Raw genomic sequence first — 24,745 nt, 5'->3', positions numbered from 1 at the left:
GCAGTGTAATGCAACATGTAACTTCGTGCAATTAAGTGCGCTACACCGTTTACAATCTAGGCCGACATGCAACATCTAATCTGGGGGATGCACAGTGTGAGACATCTATGCAGCAATGTCGCGATGACTAATTCGATGTATGATTATTTTCCAAGAAATAATGGTGATATGAGGTGCTTCCGCAACTAAGTGTTATTACATACGTAAATAGTTAAAAAACCTCTAGCCCCTGTGTCACAACGGTGCGTACCCCCCAAAAGAAGTGTGCTTCTATTTTATATATATATATATATATATACACACACACAGTTGAATGCGAAAACACCCGTGTACTTAGATTTAGGTGCACGTTAAAGAACCCCAGGTGGTCGAAATTTCCGGAGTCTTCCACTACGGCGTGCCTCATAATCAGAAAGTGGTTTTGGCACGTAAAACCCCATAATTTAATTTTTTAATATAGTTGAATAAACGAAGGTGCACACTTAAGAAAATTGCGTTTTATGTTGTAACGATTCGGCCGTGCTACGGCCGAAACGTTACAACATTAAAAATGCAATTTTCGTAAGTGTGCTCCTTCGTTTATTCAACTACGTATGCGCCGGACCTACAGAACTTTTCTTTGAAATTTATGTATATATATATATATATATATATATATATATATATATATATATATATATACAGGACTATACGAATTCCGCGGACTGCACCAGTTTCCAGATAATAATTTTAATGTGTCCGAGGAAACGTATTGGCGTTCCAGTTACTTTTTTTTTTATGAAACCGCTGCTTATGCACTCGAGCACAGAAGTAATTGGAACGCCAATGCATCTCATCGGACGCTTTGAACATCTTGACATTGGTGCAAGTCAGAGAATTCTTTTCAAATGGTTACACCTTGCGAACTAGCTAGTTAGAATTTGTATATTGAAATATGTACCCTACATTATTTATTTATTTGCACATATCAATTAAGGGAAACTGAGAAATCCACCTAATCGTAGCAATTGCTACAAAGGAAGCCCATACGGGTTGCTCGAAAAGAAAACTTCGCAGTTGAAGAAAAATTTGCCCTGGTCGGGGACTCGAACCCGCGACCATCGCCATACCGGGGCAGCCGCTCTACCATCTGAGCTAACCTGGCGGCTAGCAGATTGCAGGGCGAAGTTGAATTTGTCTGCAACTCGAAGCAAAGACAAGAGTCTGACGTAATAGTTCTGCGGAAACCCGCAGCCTTTTGTGTACATTAAACGCTGACCGTTAAGCACACCTCATGAGGTATCTTCCTTGAGCACCGGTCATACATTTTACTGATGTTTGAGGACCTGGCCGAATGTTTAGATGTAATTGGGCTTTGTTTTGCATTGATTTCTATCTTAATCATTCCCGTAGATAAACGTACTTTAACAATTTTGTAGCATTTCTACAGGTGTCGTGCTTCCTTCACAAAAGTAGCCACAGCAACTTTTCAGCGGCTGCGATTCAATGCAACATAACACACGTCGCACAGCACAGATCGCGCATGCTAGACAGTTGGTCATATGCTATTAAAAAATATTATGCATATTATGCACTCGATTCTGTTTGCGCTAATAAGCTCGAGATCACGGGTTTAATTCTGGTTACTGCAGCAGCATGATGATGTTGGTGATTATAATGACCTTAACGTCATTGGCGATATAATAACGGGGGATTGATCAAGAATCGGGCAGATTTAGATGGGGGCGTAATTCAAAAGCGTTTGTGTGCCCATATTTAGGTTAATAAGGATAAAAATTGGGCCTTGTTGGTATGACAATAACCGCAAAAAACTGGAACAGGCGCTTGTACCGCCTGTCCTTCGCTGCTTCTTGCGATTCATCTGCACTATATTTAGGTGCACGCTAAAGAATCCCAGCTCGTCAAAATTAATCTATATATACTCTTCCACTATGGCGTGGCTCATAATCATAGCACCGTTTGCTCACGTAAAACCTCCCAATTTAATTTTCTTCTTCGTATGTATGCGGAGCGTAATTTCATTACGCTCCACATACATTTTCACAATTTCATTATTAATCTACGAATTAACTAATTACTTCTCTTCACCTTGAGGGTTTCCGCAGAACTATTACGTCAGATTGTTTGCGCATAGTGCAGCGCAATAAGCGCTGTAACAGGAGTGGTTTAACAGAGATAAATTAGGCACAGCAAAATACGGTACAACAATGAGGTTGATGTGCTAACACCATACATCTTGGCTGGAAGGTACAACACTTCGAGATGGGCATGAGCGAAGAGACCCATGTAAGCAATTTCAGTCTGCTATGGAACGAGGAAGAAACCTGAAAGTAAACATGTTAGTGCAGGCAAAATCGGGCATCAAGTTTAAGTTGTGATGTCATCTCGTCGATGACTCTGGCGCGAGGTTAGTATAGTTGTTTTTGACAGTCTAACAGAAGAATTGACGATGATGTGCAAGAAATCTAATGATGCTATGCGGCGAAATGCATAGAGTGCAGTTGAATTCAGGGAACGAAGCGCGGAATAGGGCGAAAAGTCATGGCAACAACGGTGATATATAGATCTTACAGTTTTATTCTGAATGGCTTCTAGCCTGCTAATCTCGCACTGCTTATAAGGGTTCCAAACGACTGTTTCGTAGTCAACAAGAGGACGGATTATCAATTTATATAATATTAGCTTAATATCTTTTGGAGAGTTGGATAGTGTACGACGCAGGTAAACGAATTTTTAGTGTGGTGTTATAAATATAAACAATGTGATTAGACCATGACACGTTATGAGTAAATATGCCACCGAGATACTTACATACCCTACGCACAGCGCGGTTATTGAAGGAGAAATGAAGAAGAGAAGGAGACTATATTTAACAGAACGGCATAAGGATGGTTTTGTCGAAGTTAATGTTCATTTGCCAGGTGTTGCACGACTCTTGGAGGCAGAAATGATGATTAGAACAGTTAATCACTTCATGTAAAACACAATCATCAGCATAAAGTTGAATGGTAGAAGAGATGTTAACATGCAAATCATTTGTGTGGATTAAAAAAGCAGCGCCCCAAGAATGGAGCCTTGACGCACTAAAGATGTCGCATCAATAGCAGCAGAGTCGGTCGAGCTGTAAGCGAGAAACTGGGAGCGAACAGAAGGAAAGCTTGAAGGGCAGTTAAGTAATTGAGGATTATTTAGTACTGCGTTAAGTTTAGCAAGGAGTTTAGAATGTAATACTGTGTCAAATGCTTTAGAGGAGCATATGAATATAGTGTCAGCCTGGTTGCCAACGTCAAGGTTAAAGAAAATGTCAAGCGTAAACTCAACTAATTGCGTTGTCGTACTAAAACCACGCCTAAACCCATGATGTATGTTAGATAGCAGTGGCGCTATAACGTAAAACTATAGAAACATATTGGAATAGTTTTACGTTATAGGGCCCCAGATTACCTGATTCTAGGAAAAGCACTATGTGTTTATGAATGATATGTTCTAAGATTTTGCATGACAATGATGTTATTAAAATCGGTCTGTAGTTCGAGAAAGAGTGCTTATTACTGGATTTATAAAGAGGAAGCGCTTTAGCTGACTTCCATGAGGAAGGAACAGCGGCAGATGATAAAGATTTGCTGAATATTGTCACGTGGTAGTGACGGCTGAGGACACAGTAACAAAACTGTGAATGGCGAAGCTAACTTTATTGGGTCAACTTGTACCCAGAAAAAAACAGGCTACGCCCAATGCTCAACGAAAACAGCGAACACAGTCGGCAATCGTCGCAAATCTGATCAGCGGGTCAAGCGCGTCGGCTTTTATACATCAATCGTGGAATATTCCAGAGTAATCGCTGGGAACCGCGTGTCTTCCACAAAGTTCTACTCTATTCAAGTTACGCATACCTGCAATCAGATTACACAAGGTTCGGTGACATACATCGGATGGAACCAGCGATAACATTCCAGAAACTTCCGATACATGCAGGCGCGTCCTGCGCTGCGCGATAGCATTTGTTAGGTGGTGAAACGTGGTCGCCCGATAAAGATAAACAAAAAAATTAAATTATGGGGTTTTACGTGCCTAAACCACTTTCTGATTATGGGGCACGCCGTAGTGGAGGACTCCGGAAGTTTTGACTACCTGGGGTTCTTTAACGTGCACCTAAACCTACGTACACGGGTGTTTTCGCATTTCGCCCCCATAGAAATGCGGCCGCCGTTGCCGGGATTCGATCCCGCGACCTCGTGCTCAGCAGCCCAACACCATAGCCACTGAGCAACCACGGCGGGTGAAAGATAAACAAGTACACGCGTCAATATGACCATCAGATATCTTGACGATCACAAGGAATAGCGAACCAAAAATGCAGTGTGTATCCCTTCTGTACCGGTGCATTTCTTGGTCTACAAGTTCAGTACGACGTTAAACATGCTTTCATTGTTTATGTCAGTGTCACTCATTGCTTCAGAACAAACTATATTGGGGAGAGAAGGAATGAGGTTGTTATCGGGTACAAATATGGACTGAAAATACTTGTTGAAGGCATTCGATATTACTGATGGATCACTGATGACGTCGTTGTCAATATTAAATGAAGTTGGTGAAGCATCGTGAGGTAAAATAGAAGGCCGAAATTTACAAGGGTTAGTGCTCAACAGATCAGGCAGCTGAACTGCAAAAAAGAAATCCTTGGAAGCTTGCTGTTTAAAATTAGGTTCATTTTCTTGCCTTGTGAAACTTGTCCAGGGCTATGGGATCGTTGGTTCGTTTAGAATGCCTAAGCCTACGGACAGGCCGAGACAAATGTAAGATGTCGCGAGTCATCCAAGGAAGGTTAGTATTACTTTTCTTAGTTTCAACGCGCACATATCATTGGAAACATTACTTGACAAGGTCCTCAAAGTAATTAACAACACGATATATATCGTGTATGTATGACACAGAGCAACATTTATCGGAATGATCAGCTAAGAGACCAGTAATGGAATTGTCGTCCGCACGAGTGAAGTCAGGGAAACGTACAGGATGATTTGGAGGTTGGACAAGAGAGCGATAACAAAACTCCTTTACAACCGCATCGACCTGATTTGTATGGAACGCATCGATATATATATATATATATGTATATATATGCATATATATAAACGTTACTGGCACAGTGATTATGTACCAAAATTTCTGACATCCTCACCACTATCATCATCTATATAGCTTGCCATCGAAACGCGCGCGTGCCACCTGCGTCGCCTTGCAAGAAGACGACGAGAAAGACGGCAGAGGTTCAAAACAAACAAGTGGCTTGTGCAAGTAAGCGACGTTTTCCTTCCGAAGTGCGATACTATTGTACGCGAGCAGTCTTAAATTTCGCGTCTTCTCTTCGACAGCAAGCTGCTGCGATAAAGCGAAACTCAATTGATGTCGTTCTTGTGTTCCCCAGAAAACAACAGGGAACCGCGTTGCCCACCGGACTTATCGCATGCGGTTCTCGCACATCATGAAAAACTATTTGGGTATTTCATTCGTTTTCTCCTCGTTCAGTTGGGCACAATGTAGCTTTGTTGTTTCGGAAACGAAAGTGGGACCAGAAAGGGTTCGTCACTTGGTAGTCTTACCTGAAACAACAGCTATGTGTAAACTAAAAATTCAGAGTCGGACTTGAGGTTATTGCTTAAGTACCTGTTAATTGTTGCTTGTTGCTCGTGCTCAGCTTTCTGCAGCTGGTGACGCAGCCATTGTATGGAACGCATCGACCGGATGAGGATCAAGAGGCATCCCACGATCTCGCGCCGAGTAGCTGGAGTCGTCAAATGGCTTCTCTTGTCCTCGGTTGGACTTTGCCTTCTCTGGCTCAGCCTGCAGAAGCTCCCCAAGGGGTTTACGTTGCCTCTGGGCAAAAGGCGGCCAATGTGGTTCCTATCAAAGCAGGTGAGGTCGCGCGGTCAGCGCACGGAGTATGGAACTTACTTTAACGATAAACTTCACCGCAGAAGCTCCTTCCTAAATATCCGAATTAATGCCGAATTATATAGTTGTAAACGTGGTGCTTTAATATTCGTTTTCTTTAGTTTTTGGCAATTCTCGTAAAACATTAGCCGCCTAAATAATGTGCTCCCGACAATTTCTTTTTTGCGCGACAAACGTAACCAAATACAGTGTGCTGCATGAGAAGCGAACGGTTTCTGGCTTCTCATGAGTACTTGCTTATACGAGAGTACAAGGTAAAGTTTCCTACTGAGCCCTAAGAAAGGGGGTTAACCGAGGGTCCCGATTTTATTAGTCATGTCATAAGAAGCCAACAAACATTGACACCAAGGACAACATAGGGGAAATTACTTGTGCTTAATAAATGAAAATAAAGAAACGAAGAATTCATGAAAATTAAAGTGGATGAAGAAACAACTTGCCGCAGGTGGGAACCGAACCCACAGCCTTCGCATTTCGCGTGCGATGCTCTACCAATTGAGCTACCGCGGCGCTGTTTTCCCATCCACTTTCTTTGGTATTTATGTGTCCTAGTAGAACCCTGGGAGTGTTAGCCAGCGCCACCACACACAGACCTTGGCGGCGGACGTGGGACGTCCTTTCAGGTAGCATATGTGGGTTTATTGACCAGTTGCCTTCACCAAAAAAAGATCACGTTCTCGTGACGCCCGCGGCAAAAAAGGACGTCCCACGTCCGCCGCCAAGGTCTGTGTGTGGTGGCGCTGGCTAACACTCCCAGGGGTCTACTAGGACACATAAATACCCAAGAAAGTGGATGGGAAAACAGCGCCGCGGTAGCTCAATTGGTAGAGCATCGCACGCGAAATGCGAAGGCTGTGGGTTCGGTTCCCACCTGCGGCAAGTTGTTTTTTCATCCACTTTAATTTTCATTAATTCTTCGTTTCTTTATTTTCATTTATTAAGCACAAGTAATTTCCCCTATGTTGTCCTTGGTGTCAATGTTTGTTGGATTCTTATGATACTACTGAGCCCTGCAACGATGCCGGACATAGACGGATAAAGAATCAAATTTTCGGGTTTTACATCCCAAAACCCCGATTTTATTGTGAGCCATGCCGTAGTGGTGGACTCTGGATTAATTTTTGCAACCTGGGGTTCTTTAACATGCACCCACTTCACAGCACAAGGGCGTTTTTTTGCATTTCACCCCCATCGAAATGCGGTCGCCGCGGCCGGGATTTTCTCGCATGACCTCGGGCTCAGCAGCGCAACGTCGAAGCCACTGCGTCACTATACGGTGGGTCAAATGTGTCAGTTACAATAAAGATGGGTGAGGGAACGAACGAATTTTGCAATTTTTTTATATTCGATTGCTTCCGATATTCGCAGCCTGAGTGCAAAAACACACCGCCCTGGCTCCGGGGTGGCAGCTTTGAAAACTTGAAGCCCATGGGCGTGGCCTTCGAGGCTGGGCAGCGCACTTGTGATATCGGGGACCTAGTCATGTGTCATGTTAGCTACGGTATAGACCTACTTTTGTTTGTCACATTGGCGTGTCTAGTGACCACCGCGGACTTAATGGCCACGGCATTGCTTTGCTGAGCTCGATGTCGCGGGTTCGATGCAGACTGCGGCGGCCGCTTTTCGATGGGGGCCAAATGCAAAAACCCTCGTATACTTAGATTTAGGTGCACCTTGAAGGATCCCAGGTGGTCAAAATTAATTCGGAGTCCATATACTACGGCGTGCCTCGTGATCCTGTCGTGGTTGTGGCAGATATAAAATGCTAGGCATTTGTTTTTGTTTTCGTTTATCGTGTGGTTTTTATTGCGATGGCAATTATATGGGCACTCCAGACGCATTTCCGCCGCTGTCGTCGCCGTGATGTTCCGTATAAAGTCCAGGCATGATAACATCGTCACCGCGAGCCGTGTGCTGGATGTGCGAGTGAAACTTGCGAGGGTCGTCCTACGATCGCGGCTTAATCTCGCGCGTTCAAGGGAGGAAAGCGGGGAGGAAGCGCACCGTCTTCCACCGCGCGCGAGTCACCGGGGGAGGCGAGGAACGGGAGTGGGGTTCTCGGCGCTCTTTAGCCATCCCTGGCTCTTAATTGCATCCAAAAACCACGTGCATCGTCATCACTAAAGATGGTGGGGTGGGGGCGTTCTATTCCGTGCATGGCTACTGCGTACGGCGAAGCCGCACCTTGAAAGTGATCTGCGATGTGGACAAAGCGGGTGGTCGCGTGGGCGTCTTCTTCAATGTGATCTGCGATGTAGACAAAGTGCACCGAGTGCTCGCTTCGTATGCGCTGTGCCTTCGACGCTTAGTTTGCGTTGAAACGAGAGGCAACACGAAGGTCAATTCGCTCGCTGCTGCAGCCACGCGTCCTCGCTCCACTGTTTTGACAGCGAGCTTCCGCGGTCATCAAGTGATATATGCTCATGTTTACCTGTGCGCGCGTGGTACCATGCTTGTTAATTTAGTTAGTAAGCGAATGCTTACAAGTTTAGGCTGTCGATAAAACTACTATCTTTATTTCGTATAGCTGTCTACTGTTGCAAATGGGTCGCAAACCCCAAGGGTAGCGTTGGCCTGGCGGCCTGGGGCACAACTGGAAGCATCCGAAGGTGCTGGCAAAGGATGAATCGACTGCTAACAGAACAACTTGTTTATTCTAGCATCGCAAAAGAGCGGCCGGTCAGGTCGACCGAAGTGGAGAGACGGGAGAGCACGTTACTCGACGGAAGAAATCGGAGCCTCCCTTGGCGTCCGGGGGCAGCTGCTCTTATACTCTCAGAGTTGAAGGCAAGAAGGAACGCCTCGATAGAGGCGCACGTGACGGCGCCGCTCGGGCACGTTGAGACTAGAAGGTGACGCATCCGCCCGGCCGGCGCCGGTCAGACCTCCTCGCTTCACGTTTGGGAAGCTCCTCTCCCCGGCTGCCGCGCTTTGACAAGCGTGGGCACCAACATGCACACACACACACACGCACACACGAAGACACGTGCCATTGAAACATGCCCGGGCGCGCATGGCAGGAGGCGTTGCGGCCGCGCTGAACGGGCCAAAATGTCCGCGCTTTGAACGAAGCTCCGGCGTCCGTTGCATCCGCGCCGGCTATACCGCGCGTCGTAGGCGAAACGTAACACTACTAATTTGCTATTGCAATCGATGCTTCGCCTTGCGGGCGAAACTGCGACTTTTTTTCTTTCTTTTTTTTTCTGTGACAGCACATAAAAATTTAGAACCATAGAAAGTCGAGTAAGCTTGTGTTGTTCTTTTCGTTCCACTTCTGTCCGTGTTTTCTAAAGCTGCTTTTCGTAGCCTGAGCAGTTAGAATGTTAAAACTGTTTTTCTGCGTGCGCCTATTCGGTGATTTCCGCAAACCATGTTTCACATGCTGCGAGTTGTCTGCGATTCCAGCCAGCGGCCGCAGATAGCGGTTTTGCGCCGCAGCTGCGGCGACATTCGTACTTGGCAAATTTTCGCAGCGGCACTGGGTCTGACCGGTGGAAGCTCCGCAACGGAGCGTGCCGCTCGTGCTGACGTGTCAGCGGCAGCGCGAACACGCTGTTGGCAGAGTGTCGGACGTTACGACGGCACGCAATACCGATAATTCTGAAACTAAGAACTCATGGCAGTCGCATGACGCCGCTTGTTCGGAGCACTTCGCATCGCAGAATCACAGTGTGAAACGGGCTTTAGGTGGCTTTTGTACCAGCGACTTATACAGTGGTAGTAATAGGTTGTTTATTGAGAAACTATATAAATGCTAAGTAAATACAAAGAAAGGGAAGAAAAGGAAATGTTACTGCTAACCGCACTGCAACTGCCTAACGCAGACGGCTCGCACCTTAAACGCGGCCAGCAATGGGAATGGGAGTAGGGGAGTAAATTACGGGGAGAGAGGCTTACAGAGAGACGGAGAGTAGGGAAGAGAACCCTGCACATATGTGACTGGCGACCGAGGAGCTATTCACGGCGACCGATGTTCGCAACTGCGAGCACGACCTGACGGTCGCCGCGCCGAAATGTCTCGCGATTGCTGCCGTTCGGCTCTGCTCGCACAACCATGCATGGTCATGTATGATAACCATCAGCGTATTCCAATGTCCTGCCCCCCTGCGCTGCTTATTGATTCAGCAGTTTTGCGACTCCGCTTGTGGTAGGGAAGGATCGGTCGGTGAGCGACTTCACGAAATTGGTATACGCTAATATGACCAACCTGGTCGCGCGACCTCTGTCAGTCGCCGGTGGGTATTTTACGCCGACTGAGAGAGCAGTCATCGTCAGACCACCTTCTCATCGTCGGCTGCACTCTCGCCATCTGGTGAAGAAAAAAAAAAGCTTTATCCACCACCATCGCTATAGGTGAAGCCAATGTAGCGCAGATAAAACAGATACAAAGAATACAAGATAGGACACCACGTGCCCTAAGCTCAAACCTAATTGATTACAGTCGGTTAGAAGAGCAGAAAATGCTAGAAAAATAATGTGCTTGCGAACAGGTGCATCGCGGCAAAGAAAAGAAATTTAAAGAAAAACGAAACTCCCTTGAATATATGTAGACAGAAGCATATGAAGCAATCCGTGCCTATTTTATAGATATGAAAGGAATCCGAAGTTCACGCTTCACCTGATTAATTCTTGCCAACTGGGGTTCTTATTAAGGTAAAAACTAGAACAAACTACGGCAATCAGCTTTTACAGTGGCAGATTCCTAATTTACTTAATTATGAGCATGCTTTATTTGATATCATGCAAGATTCCTCAACCATTTCAATGTTCAGAAAGAAATCAAAACTGTATTTTTCCAACAAATGACACCTGTTTTTTGTAATTTATTTCCTGTTTTTTTTTCGACTGATATGCAATTTCATGCGTTGCAAGACTTTTTGTTCCCATGTGGCCTTTTGGCCTTCCTGTATCTTTCTGTACGCACTTTATTTCTTCATTTTCATTATTTACACTGATTGTGTTGCGATGATTTCTTGTATGTATAATTGTAACATTCGTATATATAAGTATGTATATGTGTGTATTATGTGTATATATGTATTTATTTTTTGCACTGTTGTCTGCTGTGCTCGTGGCGCCAGGGGCCTAGTCAGGCGTGTATAGTCACGCCTTTTGCTCCGGCGCCATGACAATCTTGTATTGTCAAAATTGTAATAAACTTCAAACTTCAAACTACACCAGGGTGCACCAACGTTAAACGCACACATGCCTTTTTTGCATTTCGCCCCCACAAAATTGCGGCCGCGATCGAACGCACGACCTCGAACTCAACACAGCGCAACGCCAGTAGGATACCACGGCGAGTAGCCCAAGAACAAGTATAATGTTCACCATTGTTAAGATTCGAACTCACGCCCCTGAAGCAAATCTTCGCAATCTGACGGGCCCACACTGCGCCATCGCAGTACTTTCTTGCTTACCCGCCGTGGTTGCTCAGTGGCTATGGTGTAGGGCTGCTGAGCATGAGGTCGCAGGATCGAATCACGGTCACGGCGGCCGCATTTCGATGAGGGCGAATTGCGAAAACACCCGTGTACTTAGATTTGTGTGCATGTTAAAGAACCCCAAGTGGTCGAAATTTCCCGAGTCCTCCACTGCGACGCGCCTCATAATCATAAAGTGGATTTGGCACGTAAAACCCCATAATCTTTAACTTTTGCGCTTAGTAATTTAGGCCTGGTTTTGCGCGCCACAATAGCGGTGTCTGCTGAGAGCGTCTGCTGCGCTCGCGCTAACAGGAGTTCAGAGCCGGGGAAATCGATGAAGCGTATTCTTTCATTTCTGAAACGGTTTTTAAAGCGTCGGCATTAGGAGTGTCAAAACGGAAGTACATGTGAGGTGTAGCAAGCCGGTCACCGGCTATATATATATATATATATATATATATATATATATATATATATATATATATATATATATATATAAACGAGAAGAAAGGGGGTTAACCGAGGGGCCCGATTTTTATTAGTCATATCATAAGAAGCCAACAAACACTGCTACCAAGGACAACATAGGGGAAATTACTTGTGCTTAATAAATGAAATAAAGATACGATAAATTAATGAAGATTAAAGTGGATGAAAAAACAACTTGCCGCAGGTGGGAACCGAACCCACAACCTTCGCATTTCGCGTGCGATGCTCTACCAATTGAGCTACCGCGGCGCCGTTTTCCCATCCACTTTCTTGAGTATTTATGTGTCCTAGTAGAACCCTGTGTTTGGATCGGACTGCTGGTACGATCTGTTGGGAACTCGGCGCTGACGCCCGTGGTTGTACCTGGGTCGCAAGCCCCAAGGGTAGCGTTGGCCTGGCGGCCTGGGGTACAACTGGAAGCATCCGAAGGTCCCGGCAAAGCATGAGTCGACTGGTAACAACGAAACAACTTGTTTATTTTAACATCGCAAAGAGTTGGCGGTCAGGTTTGACCGTAGTAGAGAGACGGGAGAGCACTTCACTCAACAGAAGAAATCGGAGCCCCCCCTTTTGGCGTCCGGGGGCAGCTGTTTTTATACTCTCGCAGTTGAGGGCAAGAAGGAACCCCTCAAAAGACGAGCACGTGAATGTACAATGGGCTAATGGTGACGCACACTGTCGTAGCGCTGCGCACGATCTCGTAGCACCCTGTCGTGGCGCTGCGCACGATCTCGTAGCACCCGGTCGTGGCGCTGCGCACGATCTCGTAGCACCTGGTCGTGGCGCTGCGCACGATCTCGTAGCACCTGGTCGTGGCGCTGCGCACGATCTCGTAGCACCCTGTCGTGGCGCTGCCGGTCGGACACAATGACTGGAACGAGATCCCTGCTTTGGCATCGCCTGTTTCGGGCCCAATAACTGGAATGAGATCCCTGCTTTGGCATCGCCTGTTTCGGGCACAATGACTGGAACGAGATCCCTGCTTTGGCATCGCCTGTTTCGGGCCCAATAACTGGAATGAGATCCCTGCTTTGGCATCGCCTGTTTCGGGCACAATGACTGGAATGCGAGGAGGATCCCTAGGCGGTCGCATCGCCGCAGACGCGCCTGGAAACACCTGGCGATGAGTGTTGCGGCGACGACGATCGGGCCAAAATGTCTGCCGCCCCGCCGCAGACGCGCCGGCAAAACCACGTGTCGCAGGCGAAACGCAACAGACCGCCCCGCCGGGGGAAGGAGATCCCGATGGACAGGGGACTGCATCCGCTGTCCGGAGGGATGTCGCTCGATGATGCTCATAACCGAAGTCGGGCGTCCCTTGACGTTTCTTGAGCGCAGCGCACAGAGAAGGCCTCGTTCTCTCGTTCAGGTTCGCACGGGACACTGCAAAGTGACTTCGGGAGAGTTCACATTTTTGTTCTCGTTCCCGGCAAGCGTTAGAACTACGCTGAAAACTCAACCGCTCAGTCAGCAAGCACGGCACAACCCTCACTAAGCCCTGCCAGGCTCTTTCCCCTTTTTATACCACTGCCTAGTTCCTTACAGTAGTCTAGCATCACTCAGAACGCGTCCACAAATTGAAAAATTGCACTAGAAAGCATATCATCACTTTGAAACACTAAACAAAAGCAATATGTTAAAAAAAATCCTGCCTCAGGAAGAAAAACATCAGTAACAAACAATTTTGAGGCTGATTCCTACGTTAGGGGCTTCGACTTAAGCCATCGGCGTTACCGTTGAGACTCCCCTTTTTGTAACGCACCTCAAAGGAATATTGTTGTAAAGCGAGGCTCCAGCGCAGGAGGCGGCCATTTTTGGGAGAGATGGTCTGCAGCCATTGGAGAGGGCAGTGATCCGTCTCAATGATAAACCTCGAGCCGGCTAGATAGCATGACAATTTCTGAACGGCCCACACGAGACACGCACACTCTTTCTCGGTGGCGCTATACGCCTGCTCACGACTGGTCAGCTTACGACTAGCATACAGGACGGGGTGTTCTACTTCTCCCTTTTCCCGTTGGCACAGTACAACGCCCATGCCTCGCTCACTAGCATCGCACTGAACAATGAACCCTTTTGTATAGTCTGGCGATCGTAGCACAGGCTGGCTTGTTAGGGCACTCTTTAGGGCGCTAAAAGCTCTTTCCTTGGTCTCGTCCCAGACGACTGTTTGAGGCTCTGACTTTCTTAGAGCATCCGTCAGGGGAGCCGCGATATCAGAGTACCTAGGGATGTACCTCTGATAGTAGCCGGCGACACCTAAGAACGACCGAATATCGGTCTTGGTGCGCGGTTGCGGAAAGTCTCGCACAGCGGCCACTTTTATTTCAGAGGGGCGGCGACGACCCTGACCAATCACGTGACCGAGGTAGACAACCTCGGCCTGTGCTAACTGGCACTTAGGAGCCTTGACTGTCAAGCCTGCTTCGCGCAGGCGGGTTAGCACTGCCCGCAAGTGTGTCATATGCTCAGACCAGGATGCGGAGAATATCGCTACGTCGTCTAGATACGGTAAAGCGAATTCTTGCTGTCCCCGCAACACTTTATCCATGAGGCCTGAAAAACAGTATGGCGCGTTCTTCAAACCAAAACTCAACACTTTAGGACGGAATGTTCCCATTGGTGAAATGAACGCCGCATACCTACTAGCCTCTTTTGTAAGTGGAACCTGCCAATAACCCCTGACAAGATCTAGGGTGGAAATAAACTGAGCGCTACTAACTTTCTCAAGGCGCTCCTCGATGTTAGGGATCGGATAGATTTGATCCTTAGTGATGGAATTAAGCCTGCGGTAGTCGACGCAAGGACGAGGTTCCTTGCCCGGTACCTCAACTAAAATCAAAGGGGAGGTATAATCACTCTCACCTGCCTCAATAACACCGAGCTGTAGCATTTTCTTTACCTCAGCCTCCATAATATCGCTCTGGCGGGGTGACACCCGATACGCCTTGGATCGTACTGGCTCTGTGGAGGTAAGTTCTATATCATGAGTAAGTACAGAAGTCCTACCAGGCCTCTCAGAGAACAGACCTTGAAACTCTTGTAATAGCTGGTGTAGTTCGGTTTTCTGCTCAGGCGACAGCGGTGCTTTACTGATAAGGTCACCAATGACTTGACCGGTGTCTTCCCTGTTCGTCACTGAGCCTAGTCCCGGAAGCTCGACTGGAAGCTCTTCAGGAACGTTTATCATCATGCACACCACTGCTTCCCGTTGTCTATAAGGTTTGAGCAGATTACAGTGGTAAACTTGCTGTGCTTTCCGCTTTCCTGGCAGACTTACCACGTAGTTAACGTCCGACAGTTTCTGAACAATTCGTGCTGGGCCCTCCCACTGCACGTCTAGTTTGTTGTTTAGCGATGTGCGCAATATCATGACCTCATCGCCAACCTCAAAACGACGGGCCCTGGCTGTCCGATCATAATAAACCTTGGCCCTCTGCTGGGCCTTTGCCATTGCTTCACCTGACAACTCCTGTGCCCTTCTTAAGCGTTCGAGGAGCTTAAGCACGTACTCCACCACGACTGGGTCGTCGCCCCTACCTTCCCACGATTCTCGAAGCATGCGAAGCGGAGATCGAAGCGAGCGACCGTACACCAGTTCAGCTGGCGAAAACCCCGTAGCCGCATGCGGCGCGGTCCTTAAAGCAAACATCACCCCAGGCAGACACAGCTCCCAGTCAGTTCGATGTTCAAAACACAACGCTCTCAACACGCGCTTCATGACGGAGTGGAGCTTCTCAACGGAATTCGACTGTGGGTGGTACACTGAGCTGTGTAACAGCTTTACCCCACACCTTTCGAGAAAAGTTGTCGTCAAAGCGCTAGTAAACACTGTGCCCTGATCTGATTGGATTTCCGCAGGAAAACCAACTCGCGCAAATATGGACAGTAGTGCATTAACTATCTCAACTGAGCTGAGTTCTTTAAGCGGCACTGCTTCAGGGAACTTTGTCGCTGGGCAGATCACAGTCAAAATGTGTCTGTACCCCGTGGCTGTTACCGGCAGAGGTCCCACAGTATCAATAACGAGCCGTCTAAAAGGCTCCGTAATGATAGGTACCAATTTCAACGGCGCCCTCGATTTGTCCCCTGGTTTGCCCACCCGCTGACAAGTGTCACATGTCCTCACGAAATGGTCTGCGTCCCGAAAACACCCTGGCCAATAGTAATCTTGCAAGAGACGGTCCTTAGTTTTCTTAACTCCTAGGTGTCCGGACCACGAACCCCCATGTGACAAGCGCAACAGATCCTGACGATAGCATTGAGGCACGACCAGCTGATCGAACTCCACTCCTCGGCGGTCTAGATACTTCCGGTACAGGACTCCACCTCTTTCCACAAAACGCGCAGTTTTCCTGGCGATACCTTCTTTGACATTGCAGCGCACGTTTTCCAGGCTGCCATCCTTTTTTTGCTCGGCTATCAAAGCCGACCGGCTGACTTTTAGCAACCTATCAAGTCCGTCTGACGTAGGCGCGATGAGCAAATCAGTCGATAGCTCTTCTAACTTTCCCGAATCGGGATTTTCCTCTCCAGTATCTGGCGCCTTCAATGCTACAGACTCAATTTTATTCAGTTCGGGCGTGCTCTGAATATCAGCTTGCTGCGCCTCTGACCCTTTTTCGTTGTTTGATAACGTCGGCCCCGCAACTACCGCCTTTGCAGCGAGCTCCCGAACCTTCGATCTGGTTAAGGCCTGAACACTAGCTTCACCAAACAAAAGCCCCTTCTCGCGCAGGAGGTGATCGGACCTGTTTGAAAATAGGTACGGGTACTGGGGTGGCAGCATAGATGACACTGCCGCCTCTGTCTCAAGCGCTCCGAAAGGTCCTTCAATAAGCACTTTTGCTACCGGCAGACACACGCTATGAGCTTCCACGGCTTGCTTGATCCATGCGCACTCGCCCGTGAACATATCGGGTTCTACGTAAGACGGGTGAACTACATCCATCGTAGCTGCGGAATCGCGAAGCACTCGGCACTCTTTCCCGTTCACGAGGAGGTCTCGCATGTAAGGCTCGAGAAGCTTCATGTTCTCGTCAGTGCTGCCTATTGAAAAAAACACAACTTTTGGTGTTGTTTCCGGACACTGCGCCGAAAAGTGACCCGGCTTCTGGCACGTATAACACAAGCGCGCTCGCCTCATCTCGAACCGCTTTCTGCGTTTGGCTGCCGCCGTCTCTTTACGTTTGGTCGGACTGCTTTCACTCGCATCCTCACTACGCGTGTCCCCCTTAAATCTCATGGGCGTGAACCTTGGCCTCTCAAACTTGGAGCCAAATTCACCCTTTTGACCGTCCTTAGCTCCGCGAGCTCGACGCGTCACAAACTCCTCGGCTAGCTCAGCGGCTCTAGCCACCGTACTCACGTCTGGCCTATCCAAGACCCAGTATCGCACGTTCTCCGGTAACCGACTATAAAACTGTTCTAGCCCGAAACACTGCAGAACTTTATCGTGGTCACCAAACGCTTTCTCTTCTTTGAGCCACTCCTGCATGTTCGACATAAGCCTATACGCAAACTCTGTATATGACTCACTTTTGCCTTTCTCATTTTCCCGAAACTTCCGACGGAACGCCTCCGCAGACAGCCGGTACTTTTTTAGAAGACTCGATTTCACTGTGTCGAAATCCTCTGCTTCCTCTCTATCCAAGCGAGCGACTACGTCGGCCGCCTCGCCGGGTAACAAAGTGAGCAAGCGCTGTGGCCACGTTTCCCGAGAGAACCCCTGCTTCTCGCACGTTCGCTCAAAGTTAACCAGGAACAAACCAATGTCCTCTCCAAGCTTAAACGGCCGCATCAGGTCAGTCATTTTGAACAATACTCGTTCTCCTGCACCGTGTGCCTGACTTCCATTACGAGCGCGTTCCATCTCTACCTCAAGACGCTTCATTTCCAAAGCGTGTTGACGGTCACGCTCTTGTTGCTCTCGCTCTTTCTGTTCTTTAAGTTCGCGCTCCTGTTTCTCTTTTTGCTCTTTAAGTTCGCGCTCCTGTTTCTCTTTTTGCTCTTTAAGTTCGCGCTCCTGTCTTTTTGACCTCTCCTCAATAGTCTGAAGGCATTCCGACAGCTCGTCATCCTCAGCCTCTAACTCAAGAATAGCCTTTAGCAGTTCAGGTTTTCTTAGTTTGTCTGAGACATCCAGACCCAACTCTCTTGCAAGCTCCAACAATTTCGGTTTGCGCAACGACTTCAAATCCATGGCTGCTCTGAATGCTGCTTTCTCTACTGCTTACTATTGTCTTGCCGCAACTAACCCGGCAGCAACGACAACCACAATTACCAGCTCTGTTTCTAACACTAACAAAAGCCTGGCAAAGCTCAGAAGAAGAAAGTCCCGCACTCACCAAACCTCGCAGGCAGGAATTCCGCGCAGTCGTTCCGCTGCAGGCAACCAGTCGTCCCACAGGGCTCGTTGCACTGCTCCCGGATCGTCGTTGAGCTGCTCAGCATACTGTCAACTGCATCTCTTTGCTGCTGGCCTCCGTTGTCGCGATCTCGCCGCTGGCAGACCGTTGTTTGAAGTCGTAGGCGATCTCACCGCTGCCAACCAGATGTTTGGATCGGACTGCTGGTACGATCTGTTGGGAACTCGGCGCTGACGCCCGTGGTTGTACCTGGGTCGCAAGCCCCAAGGGTAGCGTTGGCCTGGCGGCCTGGGGTACAACTGGAAGCATCCGAAGGTCCCGGCAAAGCATGAGTCGACTGGTAACAACGAAACAACTTGTTTATTTTAACATCGCAAAGAGTTGGCGGTCAGGTTTGACCGTAGTAGAGAGACGGGAGAGCACTTCACTCAACAGAAGAAATCGGAGCCCCCCCTTTTGGCGTCCGGGGGCAGCTGTTTTTATACTCTCGCAGTTGAGGGCAAGAAGGAACCCCTCAAAAGACGAGCACGTGAATGTACAATGGGCTAATGGTGACGCACACTGTCGTAGCGCTGCGCACGATCTCGTAGCACCCTGTCGTGGCGCTGCGCACGATCTCGTAGCACCCGGTCGTGGCGCTGCGCACGATCTCGTAGCACCTGGTCGTGGCGCTGCGCACGATCTCGTAGCACCTGGTCGTGGCGCTGCGCACGATCTCGTAGCACCCTGTCGTGGCGCTGCCGGTCGGACACAATGACTGGAACGAGATCCCTGCTTTGGCATCGCCTGTTTCGGGCCCAATAACTGGAATGAGATCCCTGCTTTGGCATCGCCTGTTTCGGGCACAATGACTGGAACGAGATCCCTGCTTTGGCATCGCCTGTTTCGGGCCCAATAACTGGAATGAGATCCCTGCTTTGGCATCGCCTGTTTCGGGCACAATGACTGGAATGCGAGGAGGATCCCTAGGCGGTCGCATCGCCGCAGACGCGCCTGGAAACACCTGGCGATGAGTGTTGCGGCGACGACGATCGGGCCAAAATGTCTGCCGCCCCGCCGCAGACGCGCCGGCAAAACCACGTGTCGCAGGCGAAACGCAACACCTGGGAGTTCTACATACTCGGAGTTCTACTTCTATATATATATATATATATATATATATATATATATATATATATATATATATATATATATGCCTGCTAGCCGAGTTGCTATCCACAAAACATGCCGATGGGCGCGCGACAAATCGCGGAAGTCCGACTCACCGCGACCGGATAGCCAGCGCATATATGTTCGCCCCATGCTGGACACCAACGCCTGGTCGTTCACACGTACGGTCACGCGAACGCTGGCGCGTTCGAACGAGGCCTCGCGAGAAGGTCTCGCAGAAGCATGGATCGGCGCACGCACGGAACGTCCGCGCCACTGACCGATCCCGAACCAAAGAGGAAGCGCCTTCTCTTTTCCTCGCCCAAGTAAGTCCGTCATTAGGCGGCGTTAGCAGCGCAACACTCGCGCCATCAATCGTACTGCGCTTCAACCAGACCGACTGCCGCGGGCATCAGGCCACGCGGCGAAGCCGGATTACAGGAGACGGTATCTGTGCGGGAAAACCACATATCAGGGGATGCGTGAGAGTCGCGCATCGACGCGATATATATATATATATAGGAGCTCTCTCGACACAAGTTCTGCCTCTTTGAGGAGCGAAGTACAACTATATATATATATATATATATATATATATATATATATATATATATATATATATATATATATATATATATATATATATATAGTTGTACTTCGCTCCTCAAAGAGGCAGAACTTGTGTCGAGAGAGCTCCTGAACAACACCTTGCGATGCGGTGAACGCGGTTTACATCGTAGGCCTGCGTCCTTAAAGAGGTGCGACGTAAACACTAAACACATTTCTCTCCCATTTACCGCTCAAGCGGCACTGAAGTTTTATTTTTATTTTTTTTCAGAGGGCCCCACTGTCGCCGTTCTTCGCAGCTGACTACGACGGCAATTCGTTCGTGTTGCGGGGGAAGCGCGTCCAGATTATGTCGGGCGCCATCCACTACTTCAGGATTCTGCCAGAGCTCTGGAAGGACCGCCTCAGGACCATGCAGGCGTCCGGTTTGAACACCATAGAGACGTAAGCAAAGTCCTTGTCTCTTATGCGAGCGAGCATGGGCCCATCACGTCGAGTTGCGCATAGCTCTTTCTTTTTTAAATTTGTGTTCAACATGCTCGAAAGAAACATTAACATCAATTACCTGCGGTTTTTGTCCTCCTCCTCCCATCACTGAGAGTAGAGAAGGAGAGCTACCCGTAATTAAGAACGCTGCCAATGAAAGCAGCTGCTGCCTTACGAAGGCAAATCCCCTTGTCGAAAGGTTGCCACGCCAGCGACATTCCTTGTACTGCCACTGTTCAAAGCGTCGTGTACTATAGAGTTCTAGAACTCAAGCTAGCCCTTAAATCGTGCTGGCGTATCACTTTATGCATCCTTGTTTAGAGAGCTGACATCATAATATGCAATACATAATTAGGCATTGAATCTATTCTTTTCAACCTCGCACTTCTTGGGCTGGCCGAATCCCTACCGGAAACAGTGAGTGAGTGAGTGCTGCATCTGGTCATCAGCGGTCACTCGTCTGCAGGTTCGCGCAAGGCTGCAGAAAGCAGCAACACAGGCACCTCACTATCTTCACACACAAGGCCTTACCATCTCAGCAGAAAAATGTGCGTTAGTCGCCTTTACACGAAAACCAATGTCTCGTTATCCAGTATGCATTAATGGCCAGCCTATCTCCTACAAGAGAAACCATCGGTTTTTGGGTGTCATTGTGGACCGGGACCTCTCTTGGAGCCCTCATGTTGCCCACTTGAAGAAGAAGCTCACATCTATTGTTCATGTCTTCAAGTTTATCGCCGGGAAAACATGGGGATCGTCAGTGGGCTCCATGCTACAGTTATATCGAGCATTTTTTATCGGATTGCTAAGTTATAGTTCTCCCGTGCTTGCTAAAACATGCAAGTCAAATCTTCGAGAACTACAGAGCGTGAAAGCACAGGCACTACGTGTTTGCCTAGGACTTCCGCGGAGCGCCTCAACAGCAGGAACCATTATAATGGCTCGAGACCATCCGATCACGACTTAGATTAGCATCGACACGCTTAGGGCCCATGTTCGTCATGTTTCACGCATGCAATCAAGCTTTCTTGCCTGCCTGCCAGAACGACGACCACAGGCGTCCTTCTCCAACGAGGCCAGCATCCATCGTACCTGTCTACCATCGGGCTTCACACCCTCAGCACGTTCAACCTCAGCTTTGTGGTGTTTAAAACAACCTCAAGTGCGTCTCACGGTTCCAGGGATAAGAAAGAAGACCGACCTGCCTACCTTGGCCCTGAAGCAAGCAGCTCTGGATTGTTTGAACACTTTCTACTTTGACCGAGTCCACATATATACGGATGGCTCTTCCACTCAGACCAGCTCCACCGGCGCAGTAGTTATACCATCACGATCAATTAGCGTCCGATGCAAGATTTCTCACATGACAACATCGACCGGATCGGAGCTTGTTGCCCTCCGAGGTGCCGTTGATTACATTAACAACCAACCCGCTAATCGGTGGGCAATATTCTGCGATTCGAAGGCGGCCTTACAATGTCTTCTGTCATCTCTTCGTCGCGGGTCGTGTGAACAACTAGTGTCGGAGATACGAGAAATGCACCATCGTATGATAGCGAAAGGACACGACGTCGTGTTTCAGTGGCTGCCTGGCCCATTGCGGTATCTCCGGCAACGACCTCGCTGACGAAGCTGCTAGGAAAGCACACGAAGCAGCAACCCTTGTTTCTGTACCTTTATCGCGGACCGACGCAGCCCAACACCTAAGCAAGGTAGCACACCGTATGACATTAGAGAAGTGGCACACACCTGAATTCACCCAAGAACGATTGCATTCCCTCGACCCCTCTATGCAACTGCTGCTGTTACCAGGGCTTCTGCGAAATGAGGAAACAATGCTGTGCCGCTTACGCTTGGGCGTCGCATTCACCAATGCATATACGTTTTTGATTTGAATGACTGATAGCGCCGACTGTAATGCCTGCGGTGCCGAGGAAACTATAGAACATCTACTGTGCTACTTCCCATCTTTTCAAAACGAATGACATGACCTCTGCACAGCTCTCAATCAGCTAGATAGAACACCGTTCACCTTGAAGAAGATCTTGGGACCATGGCCTCGCATATCGCAGCTACAAAAGGCCACAAAAGCTCTGCTGCGATATTTGAAGGCTACTGGATTGAATCAGCGTCTGTGATCTGGACTGAGTGACCGAACGATATAGCCAGTAGACTTTCTTTTCTTCTTTTAATCTTTCCGTCCCCTTTTCCCTTTCCCCAGTGTAGGGTAGCCAACCGGGCTCAGTCCTCGTTAACCTCCCTATCTTTCCTTTATCATTTGCTCTCTCTCTCTCTCTCTCTCTCTCTCTCTCTCTCTCTCTCTCTCTCTCTCTCTCTCTCTCTCTCTCTAGGCATTGGACGTTCCACTCATCGCATGCGCCGCATCTCCAAAAATGAACGTATACCGTTCTTGAAATTAACGTGTGTGCTCACAAAGGCAATGTTACGAGCTCGAGTATACCCCTTTTTTTTTCGTTTGTTCCCACAAAAGCAATGTTACGAGCTCCACTATACTCTTCTTTTTTTTTTTAAGGCACAACATTAGGCGAATTGTGTGTCCGGTATCCTGTGTGTCCGATAATTGTTCCCAGTTATTTTGAGTCATTTACAATTATGCATTCTCCCCTGCATTCTCTCCTGAGGAGTTCTATAGAGATTTATACAGTACCAGTGGCACCCATGACGATAATGGAAAAGAGAATAGTCTAGAGTAATTCGAAATCCCACAAGAAACACCGGAAGAAGTAAAGAAAGCCTTGGAAGATATGCAAAGGGAGAAGGCAGCTGGGGAGGATCAGGTAACAGCAGATCTCTTGAAGGATGGTGGGCAGATTGTTCTAGAAGTACTGGCCACCCTGTATCCGCAATGCCTCATAACCTCGAGCGTACCGGAATCCTGGAAGAACGCTAACATAATCCTAATCCATAAGAAAGGGGACGCTAAAGACTTGAAAAATTATAGACCGATGAGCTTACTGTCAGTTGCGTACAAACTAGTTACTATGGTAATCTTAAATAGAATCAGGAACACCTTAGACTTCTGTCAAGCAAAGGACCAGGCAGGATTCCGTAAAGGCTACTCAACAATAGACCGTATTCACACTATCAATCAGGTGATAGAGAAATGTGCGGTATATAACCAACCCTTATATATAGCTTTCATTGATTACGAGAAAGCGTTTGATTCAGTCGAAACCTCAGCAGTCATGGAGGTACTACGGAATCAGGGTGTCGCCGAGCCGTACGTAAAAATCTGAAAGATGTCTATAGTGGCTCCACAGCCACTTAGTCCTCCATAAAGAAAGCAACAAAATCCCAATAAAGAAAGGCGTCAGGCAGGGGGATATTACCTCTCCAATGCTATTCACAGCATGTTTACAGGAGGTATTCAGAGACCTGGATTGGGAAGAATTGGAGACAAGAGTTAATGGAGAATACCTTAGTAACTTGCGATTCGCTGATGATATTGCCTTGCGTAGTAACTCAGGGGACCAATTGCAATGCACGCTCACTGATCTGGAGAGGCGAAGCAGAATGGTGGGTCTAAATATTAATCTGCAGAAAACTATAGTAATGTTTAACAGTCTCGGAAGAGAACAGCAGTTTACGATAGGTAGCGAGGCACTGGAAGTGGTAAGGGAATACATCTACTTAGGACAGGTAGTGACCGCAGATCCGGATCATGAGACTGAAATAATCAGAAGAATACGAATGGGCTGGGGTGCGTTTGGCAGGCATTCTCAGATCATGAACAGCAGGCTGCCATTATCCCTGAAGAGAAAAGTGTGTAACAGCTGTGTCTTACAAGTACTCACGTACGGGGCAGAAACGTGGAGGCTTACGAAAAGGGTTCTACTTAAATTGAGGACAACGCAACGAGCTATATATGAAAAGAAGAATGATGGGTGTAACGTTAAGGGATCAGAAAAGAGCAGATTGCGTCAGGGAACAAACGCGTGTTAATGACATCTTAGTTGAAATCAAGAAAAAGAAATGGGGGGGGGGGGGGCGTGGGCAGGACATGTAATGAGTAGGGAAGATAACCAATGGTCATTAATGGTTACGGGCTGGATTCTAAGGGAAGGGAAGCGTAGCAGGGGGCGGCAGAAAGTTGGGTGGGCGGATGACATTAAGAAGTTTGCAGGGACGACATGGTCACAATTAGTACATGACCGGGCTACACGGAGGAAGAAAACTAAGGAGAGGCCCTGACGTCACTCTTTGTGAAGCAAAAGTGATGCCGGAAGTTGGCGTTGCTCATGGCGATGCTCCGCCTTTTGGGCCTCCCTCTTGGAAACCACGCCG

The 24,745-nt window shown here is 48.1% G+C and overlaps 1 protein-coding gene across 2 annotated transcripts in view; it reads left to right on the top strand.

The window, feature by feature from the left end:
* The first annotated feature begins 5,215 nt into the window (after window positions 1-5,215).
* The window catches only part of LOC142579090 (beta-galactosidase-like), a 53,336-nt gene continuing 33,806 nt past the window's right edge, over window positions 5,216-24,745 (top strand). For both annotated transcript variants that reach the window (XM_075688954.1, XM_075688953.1), the window contains exons 1-3: window positions 5,216-5,298; window positions 5,699-5,916; window positions 20,226-20,398. In XM_075688954.1, the coding sequence (XP_075545069.1) occupies window positions 5,728-5,916; window positions 20,226-20,398 (362 nt within the window). In that variant the 5' untranslated portion in view covers window positions 5,216-5,298; window positions 5,699-5,727. The remainder of the gene's footprint in view (window positions 5,299-5,698; window positions 5,917-20,225; window positions 20,399-24,745) is intronic.

Source organism: Dermacentor variabilis, chromosome 4 (assembly GCF_050947875.1).
Source record: "Dermacentor variabilis isolate Ectoservices chromosome 4, ASM5094787v1, whole genome shotgun sequence".
Taxonomy (NCBI): domain Eukaryota; kingdom Metazoa; phylum Arthropoda; class Arachnida; order Ixodida; family Ixodidae; genus Dermacentor; species Dermacentor variabilis.
Note: the sequence above shows the minus strand (reverse complement) of the source record. Positions and strands in the feature narration are given on the sequence as shown.